The following is a 24,969-nucleotide window of genomic DNA, read 5'->3' on the forward strand; positions in this document are numbered from 1 at the left end:
ATCAAATGATAATCTCAAAAATAAACCTATTATTAAATTACAATGAATCAGGACAAAACTAATAAATGGCGTGTTTCTTCTAAACTACGAAACAATTAAAGCTTATTGTATAAAATATGTAAAGAAACATACAAAATGACCAAGCGCGCAATAAATCGATGTGAAGTTATGTTAGCAATTACTCACACTTTTTTGGGGCTGCTTTAAAAGGTTGAATTTATATTATTTTAATAAAAACAAGCTTTTGAACAATACGGACAACTTATTGGTGGTAATATTATTTTTTAGTTCCTTTACAAAATATCATAATGACACTTATTGTTTCATTGTTTTGATAAAAGGGGTGATTAATTTAGAAACAACCCCAAAACAAATGTCCGTTAATAAAATGAGTTTTAATTACAATGTGACCTACTGATGCTCTTCACTATAAAATACAAACTAGTAAAATGACCATAGACAGTAATTTAAAAAAATCATTATATTGTGTAACAGATCAGAAGTCATATTTCTGTGTAAAAAGGCTATGAATGCTGAACAGTGATGTACTTGATTCAGAAATTAAGACATTATTTTTGAATAGGCTGTGATATTAACGATCAACATGTCATAAAAGCACGAACATATCAGCAACAGAAAAATATAAATCGTATTTCTGAATTCCAGACTACCCGACAGAGAACAATTAAATTATTGTTAGTGACTCAAAAAATGACATTTATCAACTTTATTCACGATATCATGAGATCAATTTTCCATTAGCCAAAGCGGCGATGTTTACTCATAGTCATTACATATTTTATTTAATTATTTTATCATATGTTAATTCATTATAAAATCATGATACAAGAAATTTTCATAAATCAAATGCATTTAACAAACTATAAATTATTATATAGTAAAATACTAGAAAACGAGAAAGTTAATTTTTATAATATGTTGGCAAGGTAGCAATAGTAACATTCGCGTGCTAAATGCAATGATCAGAGCAACAATGCATTCTTGCATTACATTATATAGGTATTAAGCATATACAAATATTATTTCAATAATGAACCACCAATCTCGGTGCGTCAAACAAAGACAACGAATAACGTCAACCGGCCATATATAAAAAACTTATTAAAAAAATTCTACAGTTTTTAATTAGCTTGTTAGCAATAGCATTATAATCAATAATTATGTATAAATATTATATAATACATATGATAAATATAAGATCAATCACACTCTAAATGACAGGTGTATAACCGAAAAAAATACAAAGTACACAGTTTTTGAATATAGTTGTTTAGATAAAAAAAATGTCCAGTACTTGCAAGAGCAGCCGGCCGCATGCAAGTCGCAAAACCGTTCAATCAACTAAGTCCCGTACAGACACACACAATTTTATAATTTTATTTTGTAGGGAAAGATCTTCAGAGCATATCGCACTAGAAACACGGCCATTCCAGAAGGCATCATAAACCAGGAACCACGCAAATAATAGGAACCAATCGATACAGATGTTTTGTTTTTAATTTATTGGCATTCGCTGCAAAAATCAACAACCAAGTCGCCGTGGAAGTATACGCGATGCTGCCCCGATTTCGCGACCGACCGACTACAGCGTGACACGGGGACCATTCTGCTAAGGTCGAACTACCGCGTCACTTCTGGTGAAGTTCGATTTGTCAACCCAACAATAATACTACTGGCAGTTCAGTGCCGATCATTTTCCTTCCTTAACCCCTTCGCTTACAAAGACGCCTCAGAGGCGTCGCAAGGTTATAGGCCCAAACATAAATATGACGCCTCAGAGTCGTCGTAAGTCTACCGGACAAAACATAAATAAAACATTTCCGAAGCTTGGTGAGGCATATACAAACATCGTTTGTAAGAAGTTTTAAAAAAATACACATTATAATGTCTTCAAGAAAAAATTAGTGATGAATTACATAGCAATGATGACTTTGCTACCAGTAGTACTGACAGTGGTAGTGACATTGTACTTTTCGCACAAATATATAAATGTATAATTATATGTATAAATTTATATATTTGTAATAATCAATTTTTATTTTTATTCAATCAACGTAATTATTTATCAAACATCTTGCAAAGTTAATTGTACCGCGCACGTGTATACACAAACTACAGGAATTTTATGATTTGTTCAGTTTCGAACGCCGAGCAAAGTTGTTTATGTCACTGCGTGCGGCCGACCTTAGTGTCGCTTTTGGCCCGTACATTTGGATATTTGCTGGTAAGTGAAAGAGTTAAGTGGGGAGTCTGCTTTAAAGGCTTAAAAAGGCGTTTTTTTTTTGTAAAAAGGCCTTCCAAAACTAGCCAAGAATGTATTCCTGAATTTTTAGAAACAAATTCATATTATTTTTGGAATTACAAAAGAAATAGTGAGCAAGCGCTAAACATGTATACGAACGAAACGAAAACTTTGACGCGCGATTTCCCGGTTTTTAATTTTTTCGATTCTTCCTAATTGGCGGAAAAGATATGATAAAAACTAAACGTCCTATCGAAACGAGATAAAATTTATTGTGTTCAGGATTGAATTCTATTCTACTTGAACCTAAACAAACTTAAAAGAAGTTATAATTAACCCACTTTTTAAACAATCTAAAGTAAAATTGTGCATAAAACAACATGATTTTTTTTGGAGAAAAATTGGTGAATTTCTCATTTTTCTCTAGATTTTTTAGGTTCAACTAGAATCTATACTATTGAAAATATATATTTGTTTTGATTTTTATGTTTCTTATGGAAATTCTGATCTGCATCTTTCCCGCCAAATGACACCTGCACGCGCATCGGCAAAATGCTTGCTCCCGGCACATTATGACATATTTTAATGGAAAACATTGAGAACAATGTTGAAATATATAACAATAAAACCTGAAAGTTTCGTTTCAATTAAATATTTATTTTCTTCCCTAAAAATTCCTCAAAAAAGCGATTTTGTGAAGCCTCTAAAGCAGGCTCCTCCCCCCTGAACTGATCCATATCTCTCTGTTGTCGGAAAACCTTGTAAAACGGTTTGTAAAACATCTCATCACTTGGATCTGTCAAAATCCTACTGGAAATGCGCGAACGTTACTCCTCCATGTTTTTAATGTTGCTATCACATATCTAACAATGTGATGTAAATGAAATGAGATTGTAAATGAAAAATTCTTCCCGGTAAGTGACTCGATGAATAGCTGTATATTATTCATATTTTAACAGCGTGTTTACTTCATTTTCGGTCCAGCATATTCGAAGAACACGTTTCGAATAGTGCAATAAGCATGCATATGAAACGAAAATTTCAACGCATAACATAGTTCAAAGTATTTTGTTTTAATTCAAGTATTATAATAAAATGGAAAAATTAATAAATGCAATTGCGTGAAAGATTAGCGTTCCAGGTCCGACCTTGGCAATGAACGGTCAACAATGTCCCGCCGTACGAGTACGTTTATCAAATACGTGGAGTATCTGTCATATGCTTCCACTGCACTAACTACTCAAAACATACCGAAGATTGCAATGTGATTTTGTAATTATTTGTTGCTGTTTTGTTTACCTATATCTTACCTCTCCGAGTCATACAACCCCGAGCACAAAACGGCACTTGGCTGAATTTCAGTATTCAGAGATTAAAAGACGCTATAGCTACCCATCTCTTTCACTTCACTAGAGAGTAGAGGGATAAAACATACTTTGTTTGAAGGCGTTCTCAACAAAAATCATAATTAAAAATAAATATAATATGTGGTTTGTGATTTACAATTTTTAGATGGATATATAAATACGTTACACAAAAATATATAAATAAATACGTGTATAGGTTTGTTTCTATACAGAACATAACTATTCAGCGTTTTACACAGATAATCCTTAATTACTAAGCTTAGGATCTACTATACTTATGTCAGAAAAATTAAATGTCAAAATGTGTGAAATGTTTGCATAATAATTATAAACTCGTACATATTTGTACATATCCGCACAAATTTTTACATTTTATTTTACTGACGTAAGACTAAAAATATTTAAATGATTAGTATGAATGTCGTGTACAATGTAGAGCGTATAAATGGATTTGTTGGGTTCAATAAGGATCGATTATGAAAGATAGATTAGGAAAAAGCAGCCAATCGAGGAAGACTCGCATCAAGCAACAAAACTCAGAAATAATGGATGCGTTTGACGGTGCCGAATGAAATATTCATGTGTGTATATATAAAGATTTATATGTCTCTACTTATAAAAAGCATTCCAATATTATATAGATTTGTAAGTACACATTCGATAGCAATAACAGATATTTATTTAATATAACATAGGTGTTGCATCGGGCAATATAAAATACTGCTTGCTGCAATGTAACATTTACATAATGGGCGAAGAGCGTTCGTAGTTCATATTTTCGAACAAAAACAGGCGGAGTTTATCCGAGTCTATTAAAATAAATAAGGATGGGAGCAGTACTGCTAGCTAAAGGATCCCGGGTCACGCATGTTGTATGTTCATGAATTGTTACTTAATTCGGAAAGATTCACAAGCAGTAAAGCATAAGGTAAGTAACTGATAGATGATCCGTAAAAGTAGCATTTTGAACTATTACGATCTTAATTTTGTTTGGACAAAAGTCTTTTTAAAACGAAAATTAGCAGAAAATTAACTTCCTGTAAATCATCTATAATTATTTTTTGCATTCGCACTAAATTGTGACTATTTTTGAAAATATTAACTAATATTTTAACTTCGTGGATAAAAAATTTTCATTTTTCTAGTTAAAACTTAATTTTATAATATGATCACAAATTCTTTATATATTTTGATTAACGACTTTTAAAATATGTTCAAAAGTAGTACTTCACGTCGAAAGTCGCATTTTTGAATACTTACATAACAAATGTGTAAGTTATAAATGAATGGCCGGTCCGCAGTGTGGCATCGAGAGATGATTGTGCGCCAGAGTAGAGCGCGCAGAATCCCTGAACTGCGTTCTCTCTCATTGCGGCACAGGGCGTATAAAGTTATTTACAAATAGACACATGGATTTTACACATGTTCGAGTACGATCGAGTAGCATTCAACAAATTAATAAACTAGTTAAAAAATCTAATAGATTAAAAACTATATGTCATGAATGCATGTGTTTTAAATGTTATCTCGATGAAATTTTGTTCTTTTCTATCAAAATTGTTCTTCCAAAAACTTCATCAAAACAAGATTTGTTTTGAAACCCAATTAAAAACGTTTAAATCAAAAGCGTTACAATTTATCTGTGAATGACTAAATTATGTTATTACTTTTGATAAAATACAAACCTATAAACATAAATACTGAATTCGCAAATGAATTTGAAATACATAGTTATAAAAAGAGCATCATTACTCATATCCATACCGAGTTCATAACGATTATTTGAAATCTATCGGTGCATAAGTCTTACATCCGACGCGCTATCAACTGGGAGCGAGAACACAAAGCGTACACATCTCCCACACGCCGCGTGGCGATCAATAATTCAGCATCGCGCGCCAACCAGTGAGAAGATCCCGGGCGGGAAAAGTGTACCGCAAACGTCTGGCGATGCTGCAAAACAACACCGTACCCCGTGGGCTACCTACAATCTCAGGTTTTGCTTCATAACCAAGACAAGTCTCATTAAAGCTAAAGAAGCCGTCAGTTAGGAATAATTCGCATAGAACTGAAATTTGGTACATATGTTAAATAAGACATTACAAATAAAATATCAAAAGTCCCCATCGATCCGACATCTGCGATTTTTTTTTATTCAAGGTCAAAGATGCAAAATTCTAGTTTTCCCTTTTTTCCGCCAAAACCATATTTTTTTTTAAAAAATATGTTAGATGGGTTTATCAATTATAAAATTCTCTATTAAATTGTTATTAATTTTTTTTCGTTGGATTCACCGTTTTTGGGATATTGCCGTTTGAGAAATTTGAAAAATTCATATACTTCATAATATGCAGCCTTTATACGTCATCAAACTTGTAATATAAGTCAAAAATAAGAGTCTATTAGTTTAATAGTAAATAGTATAAGTTTAATGAAATTTTTGAAGTATAAAACTATAGTGTCAGCCCCTAATTACCTTAGTTCTTAAGCAACACCCCCCAGCTATGTCATTTTTCTAGTGGGTCACATATATGACTGTTTTTGAAGCGAATAAACGAAACTAGTTGTGTATGGCTTCGAGCTTTAAAACAAATTGCTGGAACTTCCCGTACCAAAAATTAAATTTTTCAAAAAAGATCCAAATTTTTTTAAAACTGAAAAAAAAAACAGATATTCGTGAATTTGGAAATTTTTAATATATTGACTTTGTTTAAAAAAAAAAATCATATTTAGAAATAATTTGGAATTTGTGAACTTTTTATCAATGCAATAGCGCTGCATTAGCTGTGTAGAGACGAAGCGCGTAAGCGCCGCGTCACAGTCTAACGAATAAACAATGTTACAGAACCTATAGAAATGTAAACAAAACTTATACTTATTATAAAAATCTCTATAAAATATCTAATAATGTGATGTGCATATGTCTAATAATCATTTTTGACCGTTAAATGCCATATTTTTTCACTTTTTTCACTCGATATTCGAAACCGCTAGACCTGCATTCCTCAAAATTCAATACAAGTAAAATGTTTTTTTTGAATTATTGAAATCGTTCTCTGTTATCGCTCCGTTATCTTCAAAACTAATTTACTATTTTTGGCACTTTTGCCCCGTATCTTCGAAACGGCTTTGCCAAAAACTAAACAGCACGTCTCCTTATCAATAGAAATCGAGTGCTTTTTGGATCATTCAAATCGGTTGAAACGTGTTCCCAAAACACACACACACATACTTCCATTGTTTCTAAGGTATGCCAAAATGTTCAGAAACCTCTCAAACGTAAAGATATATTAAAATTTTCATTTAAGATTTTTTTGCAATTACTATACGTTACCCTACAGGAAGTTAATCCTTTCGACTCGGATGCCGCCGCTCCGGCGGCATAGTCATTTTACCGTTGCGCTTGGATGCCGCCGCTCCGGCGGCATGATATGTTTTACCGTTAAGCTCGGATGCCGCCGCTACGGCGGCAAATCGTGTCGGCGACGACTCGTCGCAAACTAAACTTACATTTAATTTTTTTTTATTTTTTAAAAATTAATTTACTATTACATTCATTTATTGATTGATTTATTAATTTTATAAATAAATATATAACAAAATTAATTTATTAGCTCATGATCCCCATAATTCTAATAAAGATCTGTGAAGAAATGATTTTTTAAACAATATAGCATGGTGTTGAGTGCAATTTTTTTTAATTTTCAAAATTTTCTATTTTATTATCCTAATAACTATATTTAAAAGCAATATAGTAAAAATCCGATACAAAAAAAAATTCCGAGTTGAGAGATAAGTATAGCACTATAATATTCCGAGCGCAGCGTACCGACTGGCAGTCCGACTCCCGAGTCGAAAGTGTTAATAATTAAGTATACATGAATGCAGAGCGTATGATGACAATCCAAAGTCATAATTTTTAATAAATGTGCCAATGTCTAGTGGCAACATATGAGATGGAAGATGAAGTGTTTCTGCTAATTTTATATCATTATATGATACAGTATGTCATTACTAAAAGACGAATGAATCTGATCTGAACAGCCCTTATACGATAGAATCTAACATTACATATTATTATAAAATATCTCACTTTGAAGCGTCGAATTATTAAATTTACTTACTTTATTTTACTTGCTCCAAAAAATATGCCAATATTTCTAGAACATTGCTGTTGATATTTTTAAACATTCCACTCGGTCGACAATAAGTGTCATTATCAACCATTGCAGTTTAGATTTTTTAACTTCCCGAAGGAGAAGTTTATGTTTTCATAAAAAAATCCGATTCGCTAATTTTATGTTTTCTCGACGTTTTAAGCCATTCTGAATCGAATGAGACCAAATTTGGAAAAAGTATGTGTGTATGTGTGTGTGCGCGTGTGTGTGTGTGTGTGCGTGTGTGTGTGTGAACAGATTTTTTGCCGTAAATCGACGTTTTCTCGAAAACGGCTGGGCCGATTTAAAAAATTTAAAAGCCATTCGATGTATCTCGACGAGGACTATCGTTTGTCAGTTTTGTGGAACGATCGGCCGAGACGTTTCTTTATAAATAGCAGAAAAGTAAAAAAATTTTCGTGCACGTTTTAGCCTGCAATTCTGAACCGATTATGAAAATTCAAAAACCGTTCGAAAGGTATTCATTGGGAATCGTGCTGACTAGTTTTTAATAAAGATCGGCCAAGCCGTTTTCTTGTAATAAAGTTTTAAAAAAAAAAAAAATTCGACGATTTTTACGATTATTTTTTTGACGGTAGATACCATAGTCTTCTAGATCATACTAAAATATTACGGCCCTACGACAACTGGTTCAGCTTTAAAAATTCGTCAAAGTTTGCAAAAATTGGTATCGTTTTTTTGGCAATTCTCAAAATTAGACTTTAGATCGACGTTTTCTCAAAAACGCCTGAACCGATTTCAGAAATTTAAAAGCCATTTGATGTATTTCGGTGAGGACTATTGTTTGTCAGTTTTGTGCGACGATCTGCCAAGCCGTTTTTTGGTAATTTGAAAAAAAGTGTTGAACTTTTCGTCCACATTTAAGCTCATCCTACCGAACCGATTTTAAAAAATCAAAAACTGTTCGAAAGATATTAGTTGGGAATGGTACTGATTAGTTTTAGGTGAAAATCTACCGAGCCGTTTTCTTGTAATTAACTGTTGAAAAAAAGTGTTAAACATTTCGTCCACATTTAAGCTCATCCTACCGAACCGATTTTAAAAAATCAAAAACTGTTCGAAAGATATTAGTTGGGAATGGTACTGATTAATTTTAGGTGAAAATCTACCGAGCCGTTTTCTTGTAATGAACTGTTGAAAAAAAATTTAAGCCGATTTTCATGGAACTTTTTTTGGCGATATACATCATGGTCTTATAGAACTTACTGTAATATTACGGCCTTACGACAAGTAGTTTAATTTTAAAAATTCGTCAAACTTTGCTAAAATTATTATCGTTTTTTTTAAAGTAAGATTGATGAAGTATATTATTTACACATTTTTTTTTATTAAGTCGATTATTTACACATATCGGGAAGTTCATGTAACTTGCCTCAAGGCTAAATACCAAACCAACTAGTTAATTGTTATATCGCCAAAAAATAAACAATATTTTTTAAACAAAAATTGATGTAAATTTAAAAAATCGACAATTCAAAGTGAATAGTTTTGGAATAATATGTAGAATTATATTTCACATTGTCCGGCTCTTGTTCGGGTTAGGCCTCTTAAATCAAGATTGCAGTTGGAATTAAAATTTTTATTGACATGTTGGATCAAACCATCTTATACACATATATTCGTCATTTGGTAATGGCATATTGTATCATATAATGATACAAAAATGTATGAGGCAACGACATTTCATCTTCCATCTCATATGTTGACACTACATATTGGCACATTTATTCAATATTATGATGAAAATTTATTGAATATTATGATTTTGGATGGTCATAATACGCCCTCAATTCATATATAGGTAAATATTTCGTTTATTCGCTTCAAAAACATGCGTCATATATGTGATCCTCCCCCACTAGGAAAATGACATAGCTGGCGGGTGTTGCTCAAGAACTAAGGTAATTAGGGGCTGACACTATAGTTTTATATTTCAAAAATTTCATTAAACTTATACTATTTACTACAAAACTAATAAACTCTTATTTTTTACTTATATTACATGTTTGATGACGTATAAAGGCTGCATATTATGAAGTATATGAACTTTTCAACTTTTCAAACAGCAATATCTCAGAAACGGTGATTCTAACGAAGAAAATTAATAATTCTCTTCGTTAACAATTTAATAGAGAATTTTATAATAAATATATCTTTCTAACATAATTTAAAAAAAAATAATGGTTCCGATGGAAAATGGGGAAAACTAGAATTTTGCGCTTTTGACCTTGAATAAAAAAAAATCGCAGATGTCGGATCGATGGGGATTTTTGTCATTTCATTTGTAATGGCCTATTTAACATCTGTACCAAATTTCAGCTATATGCGAATTATTCCTAACTGAAATCTTAATTTGACTGGGTTATCAGTTAAATATTCTATGTGAAAAGTTACATATGCAATGTAGAGACATGCGCTTACCTCATAACCATATTTTAACCGATATCGATATGTAATATATATATATATATATATATATATATATATATATATATATATATATATATATATGTATATATATATATATATATATATATTCAATAGATAAGTCTTGGCTTTTTTCAATATATTGATTGTTTCTTTTCAGAACAGTAAATCCAATAATAAAAAACAATTTGTTGTTTGAAGATGTTTAATAACGACGTTTCGGAACTAGATACGTTCCATCATCAGGTTTATTCTGTCAAAGACAATGTTTTTTAAAACTATTGATTAACATTAATTAATGATGGTCATTACAGACTATTTAAAAAAATTATAAAGGAATGGACTATGTACCAGTGTAAAGAGTAATAAAAATTAACTAAAAAAGGTTTTATATAAAATTGAGAAGCAAAAATTATTTACCTGTAATGATTTATATATCCATATTATTAATATTTTTTGTTAAGAACACTCGATTTTTTCCGAGGATATTTGTAAATGTTGCGACTTCACAAGACTCTAACACACTGATATGAAGTTGGCTGTTGTATTGGTAATTTACGAAAAAGGAGGAAGTATTGCTTTAGCAAATGTTGAGAAACACATACACATACATACATATGCATATATCCATATATTCATGTACATACAATATAATCGTGTATATAATTGTATGTACATGAATATATGGATACATGCATATGTATGTATGTGTATGTAGGTGTGCATATGTATGTGCATGTATATATACATAATATTTCTCAACATTTGCTAAAACAATACTTCCTTTTTTTTCGTAAATTACCAATACAACAGCCATAAAAAATTATTTTTGCCTAAATTCCGTACATATCCCTTACATCTGGCCGACAGAACTCCATATCAGTGTGTTAAAGTCTTGTGAAGTCGCAACATTTACAAATATCCTCGGAAAAAATCGAGTGTTCTTAACAAAAAATATTAATAATATGGATATATAAATCATTACAGGTAAATAATTTTTGCTTCTCAATTTTATATAAAACCTTTTTTAGTTAATTTTTATTACTCTTTACACTGGTACATAATCCATTCCTTCATAATTTTTCTAAATAATCTGTAATGACCATCATTAATTAATGTTAATCAATAGTTTTAAAAAACATTGTCTTTGACAGAATAAACCTTATATACCATATATATATATATATATATATATATATATATATATATATATATATATATATATTGATTGTTTCTTTTCCGAACAGTAAATCCAATAATAAAAAACAATTTGTTTTTTGAAGATGTTTAATACGACGTTTCGGAACTAGGTACGTTCCATCATCAGGTTTTCTAGTTCCGAAACGTCGTATTAAACATCTTCAAAAAACAAATTGTTTTTTATTATTGGATTTACTGTTCGGAAAAGAAACAATCAATATATTGAAAAAATCCAGGACTTATCTATTGAATATATATATATATATATACATATATATTGATTGTTTCTTTTCAGAACAGTAAATCCAATAATAAAAAACAATTTGTTTTTTGAAGATGTTTAATAACGACGTTTCGGAACTAGGTACGTTCCATCATCAGGTTTATTCTGTCAAATACAATGTTTTTTAAAAATATTGATTAACATTAATTAATGATGGTCAATACAGATTAATTAAAAAAAATTTATAAAGGAATGGATTATGTACCGGGGTAAAGAGTAATTAGAATTAACTAAAAAAGGTTTTATATAAAATTGAGAAGCAAAAATTATTTGCCTGTAATAATTTATATATCCATATCACTAATATTTTTTTTGTTAAAAACACTCGATTTTTTTGGAGGATATTTGTAGATGTTACGACTACACAAGACTTAAACATACTGATATGGAGTTCTGTCGGCCAGATGTAAGGGACAACGTACGGAATTCTTGGCAAAAATGATTTTTTATGGCTCTTGTATTGGTAATTTACGAAAAAAGAGGAAATATTGCTTTAGTAAATGTTGAGAAATATTATGTATATATATACATGTACATGCACATGCACACCTACATACTCATACATACATATGCACATATCTATATATTAATGTATCTACAATTATATACATGAACATATACGCAAGTGCATGTATATAGTGTACACACAAAAACATACATATAAGCACATATATGGATGTGCATATATTATAACACATATACATGTATATATATACATATTCAAAAATTATTAGAATTAATTGTTTTTAATCAGGTTTAAAAAAATTAGATATGAGTCATGAATGATATTGTGATCTGATCTTTTATTAACACTATTTGACGAATTCAAAAAGATTAAACTGCTTTCAGAAAAAAGTCTTTTAAAAGTACAATCCTCTCTATATAAAAGGATTGTACTTTTAAAAGACTTTTTTCTGAAAGCAGTTTAATCTTTTTGAATTCGTCAAATAGTGTTAATAAAAGATCAGATCACAATATCATTCATGACTCATATCTAAAATTTTTAAACCTAATTAAAAACAATTAATCCTAATAATTTTTGAATATGTATATATATATACATGTATATGTGTTATAATATATGCACATCCTATATGTGCTTATATGTATGTTTTTGTGTGTACACTATATACATGCACTTTCGTATATGTTCATGTATATAATTGTAGATACATTAATATATAGATATGTGCATATGTATGTATGAGTATGTAGGTGTGCATATGCATGTGCATGTATATATATACATAATATTTCTCAACATTTACTAAAGCAATATTTCCTCTTTTTTCGTAAATTACCAATACAAGAGCCAAAAAAAATCATTTTTGCCAAGAATTCCGTACGTTGTCCCTTACATCTGGCCGACAGAACTCCATATCAGTGTGTTTAAGTCTTGTGTAGTCGTAACATCTACAAATATCCTCCAAAAAAATCGAGTGTTTTTAACAAAAAAATATTAGTGATATAGATATATAAATTATTACAGGTAAATAATTTTTGCTTCTCAATTTTATATAAAACCTTTTTTAGTTAATTCTTATTACTCTTTACCCCGGTACATAATCCATTCCTTTATAAATTTTTTTTCTAATTAATCTGTATTGACCATCATTAATTAATGTTAATCAATATTTTTAAAAAACATCGTATTTGACAGAATAAACCTGATGATGGAACGTACCTAGTTCCAAAACGTCGTTATTAAACATCTTCAAAAAACAAATTGTTTTTTATTATTGGATTTACTGTTCGGAAAAGAAACAATCAATATATTGAAAAAATCCAGGACTTATCTATTGAATATATATATATGTATATATATATTTGTAAAATTTTTTGCAGCCCAACCGTCGAATTAAAAAAAGATTAAATAACAAAATTATTTATTCCATTATACGTTTCGACACTTGATGTGTGTCATCATTCAGTAATCTAAAAATTTTAGATTACTGAATGATGACACACATCAAGTGTCGAAACGTATAATGGAATAAATAATTTTGTTATTTAATCTTTTTTAATTCGACGGTTGGGCTGCAAAAAATTTTACAAATATGTATCAACGTCGACAAAACTTTCATCATATATATATATATATATATATATATATATATATATATATATATATATATAGTGATGTGCCAAGTCGAATCAAGTGATTCGAATCAATCGAATAGCTTTTAAGAGATCGTTCAAGTATTACGTAAGCAGATTTATTACAATTATTTACCCCCCATCCCCCTTGTCAACAAAAGTAAGCAAAGCTCTTACCCCCTACCCCCATGGCTACGTAAACATTTTGCAATTAATGTATTGTTTTTTTTAAATATTGCAATTATTAGGTTATAATTATAATTTTAAAAATAAGAAAATAGATTTAGGATGTAGAGATTTTACTGATATGGTATTAAATTTTTGTACAATCTGTACTTTCGTACTTGTATGAGATTTCTTAAAACTTTCAAACAATTTTTGGTATACCTTGAATTTGTCCATTTGAAACGACATCTTATTTAAACATTAAACTTTGGCTAATGGAATCGACACAAATGTTAACTTGCTTTGCTATGCTTACAATAGACGTATTTTAGCTAAAGGATCCAAACGAAACAATACACTAACAGAGAAAATTTAGACAAGTGAATAGCGCGCGGTAATTCCCCTACTCGGTTCTAAAGCGAGTGCCTAACCGTACGCATTATTTGCGGGAATCCCAGAAAACGCGTTTCGATTTCAAGCGAAGACAATGTAAGGTTGCCATTCGGTAAAAAAATAAAAATACTACCCATGACGTAATCGTCATCTAGACTCCCCTGCCCCCCATGTCAACAAAATAAGCAAATCAATAACCCCCCGCCCCCCTATAGTGCTTACGTAATACTTGAACGGCCCCTAACGACTTGATTCGAATCATTCGAATCAAGCCTTTAACGACTTGATTCGAATCAGATTTTACTTGATTCGTATCAACTCGTATCAAGCCGCGAAATATTTACTGTGATAAAATATGCATGAACACAATTTTTTCATTAATATAAAAAATGTTTTAATTTATTTCAATATTATAATGATATAAAAAATAATAATAAATAACATAAATGACATAAATATAAAAAATAATCATGAATTAAATCATGCGAGCCAACCGACTTCAATACGCTTAAATGTATCACCCGACTCCAATCGACTTTATATGACTTTAACCGCATTCATCAACTAACTATACCATCCGACTTCATATGGCTCAAACCGAATCATTCCGACTTCAAGCGATAAGACTTTAATCGACTTCATATGACTCAAACCGAATCATTCCGACTTCGAGCGATAAGACTTCAATCGACTTCATATGACTCAAACCGAATCAATCCGACTTGCGATATGAGTTCGAAACAGATACAATGCGTCGTCGTTCTTGCGTGTTTATTTATTTTACAGAGCGCTGAGAGCGATTATGTTCGTGAAGCATCAATACCCAATGTTAATAATAATTAAGTGTTTTAGATTTTAAACGTTATCAAAACAATCCACTCAAAATTATGAAACGAGTTTCGGGAATCTTTCAATATAATACCCTTTTGAAACAATTAACACCAGAAAGCCAGTAAATTATATTCAACTTCTGATTATGTAAGTAATGGCAAATTAACATTAATGAAATTAACTTTCAGCTCTCAGTTTAGATGCGATCCTTTACTGATTATATAGTAAAATAAACAATTGACCCCTGATTCCGAATATTATTTTATATGCTTTAGTGATGCACAATTGTTTGGTAATCTATTATTGTAAATCAACTTGTAGATATGTATAAGCCGCCTTTAAAATTTTTTAATAATTTTCAGAATATACTTTTTGATAGTAATTTATGTTTACAATTTCTACTTTGTCTGTTATATTGGTTAAACTAACAATTTTGATTATAAATTTGAATCACTTTTACTAAATAAATACATCCATGATTTTTTTTGTCCATATATATACTTGATTCGAGTTGATTCGAATCAGGTTTTTTTCTGATTCGAATCATTCGAATCGGGAATTTTCCGAGTCGGCATATCACTAATAATATATATATATATATATATATATATATATATATATTAGATATAGGCAAACCATATCTAATTTATACCGAATAAAAATTTATGTTACATTAAATACTTCCAACTGTAGAATTTAAATGATCTTTGGAAGCATGTTGTAATTTTTGTATTTCATAACTGAACATGAATCAATAAGTTTCAATATGTCATTAAATAATGACAGCAATAAAAGGATTTCGCATGAAAAAATGTTTGGTGTTCTGTGTCAAAGAATGTTGCGCCTATCGCAGAGTTAGCTTGATCCTAACATGCTCGCCCCGGGTGAATGGATAGGAAGTAATGGTAAATCAATTCGACGGTAAATTTCATGACCCGGCGTAATACAGTATACTAACACTTAAAAAATATCAATGTGTTTGTTTTAGAATTACCAATATATTATAGTACTTTCATATATCTAGAAATTATATAAAATAAGCATCTAATATAAAAAAAAAATCTATTTTTATTACATATATTTCAATATAAAATCAATTTGATAAAAATAATAATTCAGGAATAGACAAATGTTATCGCCAAAGAAACTATGTACAAAAACATAACATTTTCGTAGAAAGGCCGGTGAAACAGTTTGGTTTATCTGGATAAGTCGATAGGATATTTGATCATTTTGGCACAATAAAATAAAATAATAACTAGGAAGGATATTATTTTTAGGATCAAGTTTGTTTGTTTGAAATGGTAAAATGTTTTAATAAATTAACAAAATTATAAACAAAAATTAAAATTATTATCAAAATAAAAAAAAAGATTAATGAAAAATCAAAAATAGAGTTCTCATGCACACCTCTATCTTTCTGCCCTCAACCACGGTGCCGTGGAGTCGCTCCCGTGCCCGCTCTGCATCACCACTATTTGCGAAAGTTACAAAACCGAATCCCTGCATGCAGACAGACAAAAACGTCATGCAAATCATCAACAGTGTAAGTCGACAGGAGGATGTATTTTATATAAAACAAAAAAAAAATTGTATCGTAAAAAAATTAAGGAGGCAGCGTCCGGCATATCATCGGTCAAATGAAATAATATTCCTCATTATCCATAAAATATTGTTTTAATTACCTTTATATAATAAACAGAGTATTGAAATTCCGATAAAATATAATGAATTATGAGGAATATTCATGAAGTAACCCTTTTCGCCAATTGCGCGCACTCCAAAATTATACACTTATATGCTTATGTGCACATATACAATATAAATATCATATTTTACAAATTAAAACCAGTAAGAAATTTATCAATACATTTTTGATTAACTTCAAGGGAAGTGATACCACAGTCTCGCTTTGCTTAGATTTCACGTTTATAACATTGATAACGTCAAGTTTAATAGAAATTAGCATATACAAAAGCACACTAGTACACATAGTCAACAAACTCTAAACTGGAGACCGCGTGATTTCTACAATGCTATAATCTAGTCATTCAGCGTCTAAGACAAACACATATTTTGATTCATTGTATGTAGTTAATTGTATAGATATTGTAATAAAATACAAAAAATTTAATTAAAATGAAAAATAACAGTTAAACTTATAGTTTAACAGCTCATAATAAGTTGCAATAAAATCATGCATATGATATATTGATGTGTCTACCACGAATCTACTTTGGTTAGATATTAGTTAGTCTCGATGATTGATAGATATCAGTCTAATATGATATAGCATGTGCTGTATTGTTTATTAATTTTAAAGCAATCCAAGAGGAAAGTTTTTTATGTAACGCGTTTTTTTATTTCATAAATCATTCAATTCGAGGTACAGAAAAAATATATATATATATATATATATATATATATATATATATATATATATATATATGTGTGTGAGTGTGTGCGTGTTAAAGAAGTTAATTTTGATGTTGAGAAATATGAGTAAGATCTTCAAGGGCAATACATTAAATAAAAGGCAAAGATTTAGAAGTTAATCTTTAATTTTTCCAAACGTTTCGACATCGGATTTTATGTCATCATCAGTGGACATAAATATGGTCTAACATCAGTAACTTGCGCAAGGCACATAATTTTGCACTATCATATATACGCTAACTTGTTTTTTTTGTTTTTTGTTGAAATGAGCATAACAAAGTATTTGTGAAATAAAATATATTTTGCACGAACTTGGTAGTTATTGCGTATGACTCCGAGGCAAGAATGATCATTCATTCTTTGCCTTTTATTTGATGTATTGCCCTTGAATATATATATATATATATATATATATATATATATATATATATATATATATATATATATTAGATAAATTTGGTCTTATTCATAAAGGTTTTCGTTTTTGTCTAGGTATTTCTTTCAAAGACGGAGTATTATTTATCCCTTACGAACAATTAACACATGCCAAAAGTCAATCGCTGATTTAATCATTATTCATTAAAATAAAAATAAGAGTGTTTTTTGTACAAACTATTCTGATAAAACAGAAACGAGACGGTGGTATCTATGGAATAAAGGAAAGGATATAAAAACACGCAATGTAAATATTTAGAAACAGTAATAAAAAAACATATAAAATTTATCTGAAGGTATTTGGTTTTACTATAGCTAATATTTGAAGCAAAATGATTAAATTATTAATTGTACATATCATTAATACTAAGAAAAAATAATTTAACATTAAATATGAGATGAATTAAAAGGAATTATTTAGGATAAGGATGTGTTTTATTTCAAATATATTAAACGAGCCTAAAGACTGAAGCAATATCGCAAAAGGTTTGCAAACGGTTTGTATTAAATGAATTGAGAACGACATACGCTAAATGAAAACAAACACATACCTGCGTCTGTATTTTTTTATAGAATAAACAAAACTGTACGCAACTGAAATTTAAAAAAAATCTCAGAGCAATATAAAAAACGTGATGCATTAAGTATAGCCCGTAAACACAGAAAAAAGATAAAAAAAAAACATTAAAATGATCTGTTCGACCTCACAAATAAGGAGTAAACAGTGCAATAAGCAAATACTCGTGCAAAGAATCCGTTCGCAAACGTAACTTTAAGCGACATTGATTCAAGAGCTATAAATGACCTGAGCTGACGATGCTTACTATGGTTTTAATATTTTAATTCCAGTAAAAATTCTACAAAAAAAAAACAACATGGAAAAAAATTACGCAATTATACCCGGATTGTTCTTAGAACCTTATGAAATAAAATTATGCGCATAAATATTTTATTTATATGAAAATAGTCTATACAATTATATATAGATATAAAAATGGATATAATAATAATAATAATAATAATATAATGGTGTATTTAATATAATAATGAATAAATTAATGATTTTTACTGAATATAAATCGAATTGTTTTCTATAATGTTGTTTCGATTAGAACCATCGTCATCCCAGAACAGACGTAAGGAATGTTAGGTATGCAAAATATAAACAGTGTCTGCGTTCTCCGAATATATGCAGCGATATAAGAAAATACCATGCTAGTCAGTCAAAATAACGAAAACTAAACAAATTTAAAGCACGGCCTTCGCTTAGTCCCATAACCTTCACGCAATTGGCAATATTATTAGATCACTAATGAAAATAAAAATAATAAATATGGGGTTAATGAATTATTTTAATTGGTTACCAAGGCAGATACTCTATACACAATAAAATTACAAATAGTACAACATTAAGTATAGTACTATAATTAGGCGAATTAATATAAATGGTACTTAGGTCTGTGAAAAAATAAAACAAATAATATAATCATATCAAGAAACAAATATAAAGGAGCATAGGAGAACGCAGAAATTGTTTTGCGCGTTGGTATATTTATGAAATAGTAGAGATTACAGTAATGTGCCGTCTGAAGATAATTCAAGTAAATCGCTCACTAAGTTATCCGTACAAAAATCCATTAACTATCTATCGCATAGAAACTAAAAAATCAAGCTTTCTTTTTTTACCAAACTTTATTTCTTATACGTCTTTTAACTCCAAAAAATGTATCGATATAATTTGTCGCATATTCAAATATTTTTAGACATTTTGAAAATCTAACAAAAAAAAACAAAGATGATTTATTGGATTGTTTTTTCTTTGTATGCGAATATCCACGATATGATATTAATATCTATTTAAATTATTGTTTTCAAATTACTACTAATCGTAAGATAATTTTAGTAGTGTATATTTATAGAAAATAGAAAAAAATAAGTTAACATTTTTTCTGAGATATTTCCAGTATTAATAACGCTAATATACATGTGCAAAGTACAAAGTTAAATGATTAAAGACGCATATATTTTCAATAAGTTCATAAGTAGTAAGATAATTTGAATGCATTTCCTTGTATTAATTAGCACAATTTTTAAATGTTAAAATTATGCATTTGAATGTTTTTTGACGCACGACTTTATCACTTTAGGGCTTTCAAGATTAAATGCAAATGCTCATTATTATCATCTTCACGCGAAGGCACATCACTCGGACAGGAAACAACAAAACAAGAATTTCATGTGGACAGCTCGCTTCGTGAAAGAACGTATGCAAGACGTTTCCGGTTCAAGACAAATAAGCAAATACAATGAAAGTTTTTGACAAAACGCGTACTTTTTTATTCTTATTGCGTAGCTTCCATAAAAGGGGTTGTATTTATTGAATTTTAAACGCATTCGAGTTCCGGACGTTTCAAATTAGTCTCACGCATTAATAATCAAGTGACGAACATCATTCGTTCTTCGCATTTAAAACACAAATTCAAATGCAAATCAAACTCTAGGCAAGTCACGTTGAAAATTCAATAAATCATATTTAAATATTTTAAAATATCTAATTAAAATATTGATGATCTAACACGTATTATTATAATAGACTGATTGCTTACCTTGGATCCTCGCTCATTAAAAATAATTTCTACATCCAAAATAGGACCGAATTGCTAAAAAAGATACAAAAATATATTAGCTTGGTGTAGAGAAAATTATATGTTCGATAAAACTATAATATATATATATATATATATATATATATATATATATATAGAATTTTATGATATGAGTGGAACGAATATTAATTGTTTAATATGAACAAAACAGCACTCAGATTTGTTTAACACAACTTTATTTTATGATTACAGACGTTTCGAGACCATGGTGTGTCTCATCTTCAGTGTAATTTCAAAAACAGTTACTTATATACTACACATTCTTTAATACTTTATTTAAATTTCATTTAATTTTTGATATACAAAAAACACCAACTATTCCTTGCAATGCTTGACACAGTACTAAAGAAACATATAACACTTACAGAAATATTCTAAACAAATTTGAAGTACTTTCTAGATGGAGACAGAGAGGGTATCATTATAATGTAAACAAAAGGAGTGCTATCGCATACAAAAATCGATAAAAATGAAAAAACAAATTAATTTATTGAAAAGAATAAGATAAATGAAAAAATTTATAAATTATTAATGATGTTTATATAAGTGTCATGTAAAATATTTGTGTCGGTTCTTAGATTTATGCTATTGTTAGTCCGAACTATTAACATTGATTCTGCCATGCTCTATTGTCAGATATGTCGATGACACATTAATATTACTTAATAAAAAAGATATAGATAATGTTTTCAACAAATTCAATGAGTACAATTCTTTTTTACAATTCACTCAGGAACTTGAAAATGATTCGACGTTACATTTTCTTGACGTAAAACTCATTAATAGAGGCGGTGTATGTTATACAGACTGGTACAGGAAAGATAGTTGGTCCGGGAGATACATTAATTTTAATTCGCATGTTCCTCTCAATATAAAAATTTCTACCATTCTAAATCTTGTAGATCACGCTATTTTATTATCTGATCCTCTGTTTTATGATACAAACATAAAATTAGTTAAAACGATCCTACTTGGCAATAATTTTCCATATAAGTTAATTTGTCCAATTATTAAAAATAGAGTCGCAAAATTACTTGAACCTTTTGATAAGAAACCGGAAGAGCCTGGCAAAACAAGTGTTCCTGAAAAAACTTTTTTCAATAATTTTCCATATCTTGACAATAATTTTAACCAATTATCAAAAAGACTTTTCAAAAAACACAATATTCATATTACTTTTTCTTCATTAAAACTATTAAAATTTTTATATTCCAAAATTAAAGATGAAACTCCATTAACAAAAAAGAAAGATATAGTTTATAAAGTACATTGTTTGGATTGTAATTGCTCTTATATTGGCCAGACCTGCCAGAACTTAGAAAAGAGACTCAGGCAACATGAATTACAATGTGAAAAAATAGATAACAAAAAATTTAAAAGTACACTTGTGGATCATGCTAATATCAACAACCATAAGTTTGATTTTGACAATCCCCAAATTTTATTCCATGAGAAAGACTTATTTAAACGGAGCATGGCAGAATCAATGTTAATAGTTCGGACTAACAATAGCATAAATCTAAGAACCGACACAAATATTTTACATGACACTTATATAAACATCATTAATAATTTATAAATTTTTTCATTTATCTTATTCTTTTCAATAAATTAATCTGTTTTTTCATTTTTATCGATTTTTGTATGCGATAGCACTCCTTTTGTTTACATTATAATGATACCCATTCTGTCTCCATCTAGATAAGTACTTCAAATTTGTTTAGAATATTTCTGTAAGTGTTATATGTTTCTTTAGTACTGTGTCAAGCATTGCAAGGAATAGTTGATGTTTTTTGTATATCAAAAATTAAATGAAATTTAAATAAATTATTAAAGAATGTGTAGTATATAAGTAACTGTTTTTGAAATTACACTGAAGATGAGACACACCATGGTCTCGAAACGTTTGTAATCATAAAATAAAGTTGTGTTAAACAAATCTGAGTGCTGTTTTGTTCATATTAAACAATTAATATTCGTTCCACTCATATCATAAAATTCTATATTATATATATATATATATATATATATATATATATATATATATATAGTTGTTTTTGGGCGTCTATCCATTAATTAGAACTATTTTATAGAAGTAAAATGTTTTATTATCAAACGTTTCGGGTCCTGATTTGACCCATCAAATTTTGGTTTTTAATGAATGGACGTCCAAGAACAACTTTATTATATTATTTCACCATCTGAAAAAACCTCTCAATTTATGTATATATATATATATATATATATATATATATATAAATTAGAAGAGGGCGTATAATATACGAAGCCGGATCGGTTAGGATTTGACTCCGCTTCAGAAAGGATGAATGAATTGTTGAAAGGAGCATAGCAAAGTATTTGTGAATATGACTCCGAGGCAAGAATTCATTTCATTCTTGCACAAATCTTTGCTATGCTCCTTTCATCAAAAAACAAAAAAACAAGTTAGTGTATATATAATAGTGCAAAATTATGTGCCTTGCGCAAGTTACTGATGTAAGACCATATTTATATCCACTGATGATGACATAAAATCCGATGTCAAAACGTTTGGAAAAATTAAAGATTAACTTCTAAATCTTTGCCTTTTATTTGATGTATTGCTCTTGAACTTATTCATATTTCTCAAAATCAAAATTAACTTCTTTAACACACACACACACACACACACACACACACACACACATATATATATATATATATATATATATATATATGTATATATATCAAACTGTCTTGGCTGGTTGGTAATATCTTTGGATGTATGTTCCGGATCACCAGTACGACCAGAAATTGTAATGGTAGTCTGGACCCGAGCGGTGAACAGTTGAATAGTTGTTGAAGCATTATAATTGTGATGTGGACTCTCCAGAGTCCACTGGTAGTGTGAAAGGCCTTTAGGACGAACAGCGATTTGATAGTAATTTGTAAGCACACTTCTTTCTTCAAATGATACTTTATTATTCACTATTTTTACAATTAATATTTGTTGATAACCTTTTGGTTATCATATCAGCAAAGACTACATTTTACTGAATACTATGTCTGACTAACTCTATGCTTGTCCCCGAGTCTTACTCCAAGTTTGACTGCCTGTCTAACTTTTGTCTAACTCTTATATACTAACTTCTTGTTTACAACCTAATTACAAAATATAACAGGAAGCACTTATGATGACCGCATTACCTACAAATAACTAGCAACGCGCATTGCAATTATTAAACAAAATAATGATTCGAATTGTTATTACATCCCTCTTCAAAAGTTTTTCGTCCTCGGAAAACTATAAAAATTAAGAAAAAAATTAAAAAAAAAATGAGTTCCATCTCTTCTTCCTTCGGCCCTTAAAAACTTTTGTCCTCAAAAGTGTCATTACTGTTAGAATATGTTTACAAATATATGTGCTCTGAAAAAATCTTATAATAATTTTATTTTTATCTCTACATACATTTATGGGCGCATTGCCATACAGAATCGCCCCCACCCTGGTATTTAAATAATTTATACGCCATTTTATAGATCTAAATGATAAAAGCAGATATACCAATTTTCAACATTGTACCTCATCTTATGGCCGAAATATAATTGAAAATAAGCCAAAGTGGCCCCTTCTTCCAAACTCACTTTTTCGCATGACCACAAAAAATATCAAAAATATTTTTACGTGATTCTTTTCACATTGACTCAGACCACATTATGTAGAATAATCGATGCTAAAAAATTGTTTGTTATTAGCTGAAAAAGACAAAATAATTTTTCAATTGGTGTTTTTGTAGAGTGCGTTTAGTTGGACCACTTTCTAATTAGCATTATTCGAAAGCCTAACGTTTCTTCTTTAAGTACTGCAAATACTGTTCAAATCAATTTGGTGGAACACATTGGAAAATTGAAAAAACCGGAGTCAGTACACCCGCGCGTAACGCTAATAGTACCCTGCAATTGCGTAGAGTTCGTTCGGTCGCAAAGCAGTGCGCGATGCGCCCGAAACGATTCTTCAGAAATTCTGAATGCGAAAATATTTATTTTATAGTTATGTATATGTATAAACTCACGGAGTTTGAAATTTTATAAATGCCTAAAACTAGTGGTGTATCGTGCCTTAAGGCAAATTGCTGGAACTTCCCGTGTTGTAATGAAATATCCGATAAACTATTGAATGCTTTCAAATATATTATTATAAATACTGTAACTTTTATCATTGGAATTTGTAGACAAAATAAAAGTGCTT

The 24,969-nt window shown here is 29.6% G+C and overlaps 1 protein-coding gene across 1 annotated transcript in view; it reads right to left on the reverse strand.

Annotated features, from left to right (window-relative positions):
• The window catches only part of LOC113377334 (RNA binding protein fox-1 homolog 2), a 312,484-nt gene that overhangs the window by 117,270 nt on the left and 170,245 nt on the right, over positions 1–24,969 (reverse strand). The window contains exons 4-5 of the mRNA XM_026617617.1: positions 20,682–20,735; positions 16,615–16,707 (exon numbers count right to left, since the gene is read on the reverse strand). Of these exons, the coding sequence (XP_026473402.1) occupies positions 16,615–16,707; positions 20,682–20,735 (147 nt within the window). The remainder of the gene's footprint in view (positions 1–16,614; positions 16,708–20,681; positions 20,736–24,969) is intronic.

Source organism: Ctenocephalides felis, unplaced genomic scaffold (assembly GCF_003426905.1).
Source record: "Ctenocephalides felis isolate EL2017-DRISC unplaced genomic scaffold, ASM342690v1 CF-g0.4_SCAFFOLD_01886, whole genome shotgun sequence".
Lineage (NCBI taxonomy): Eukaryota > Metazoa > Arthropoda > Insecta > Siphonaptera > Pulicidae > Ctenocephalides > Ctenocephalides felis.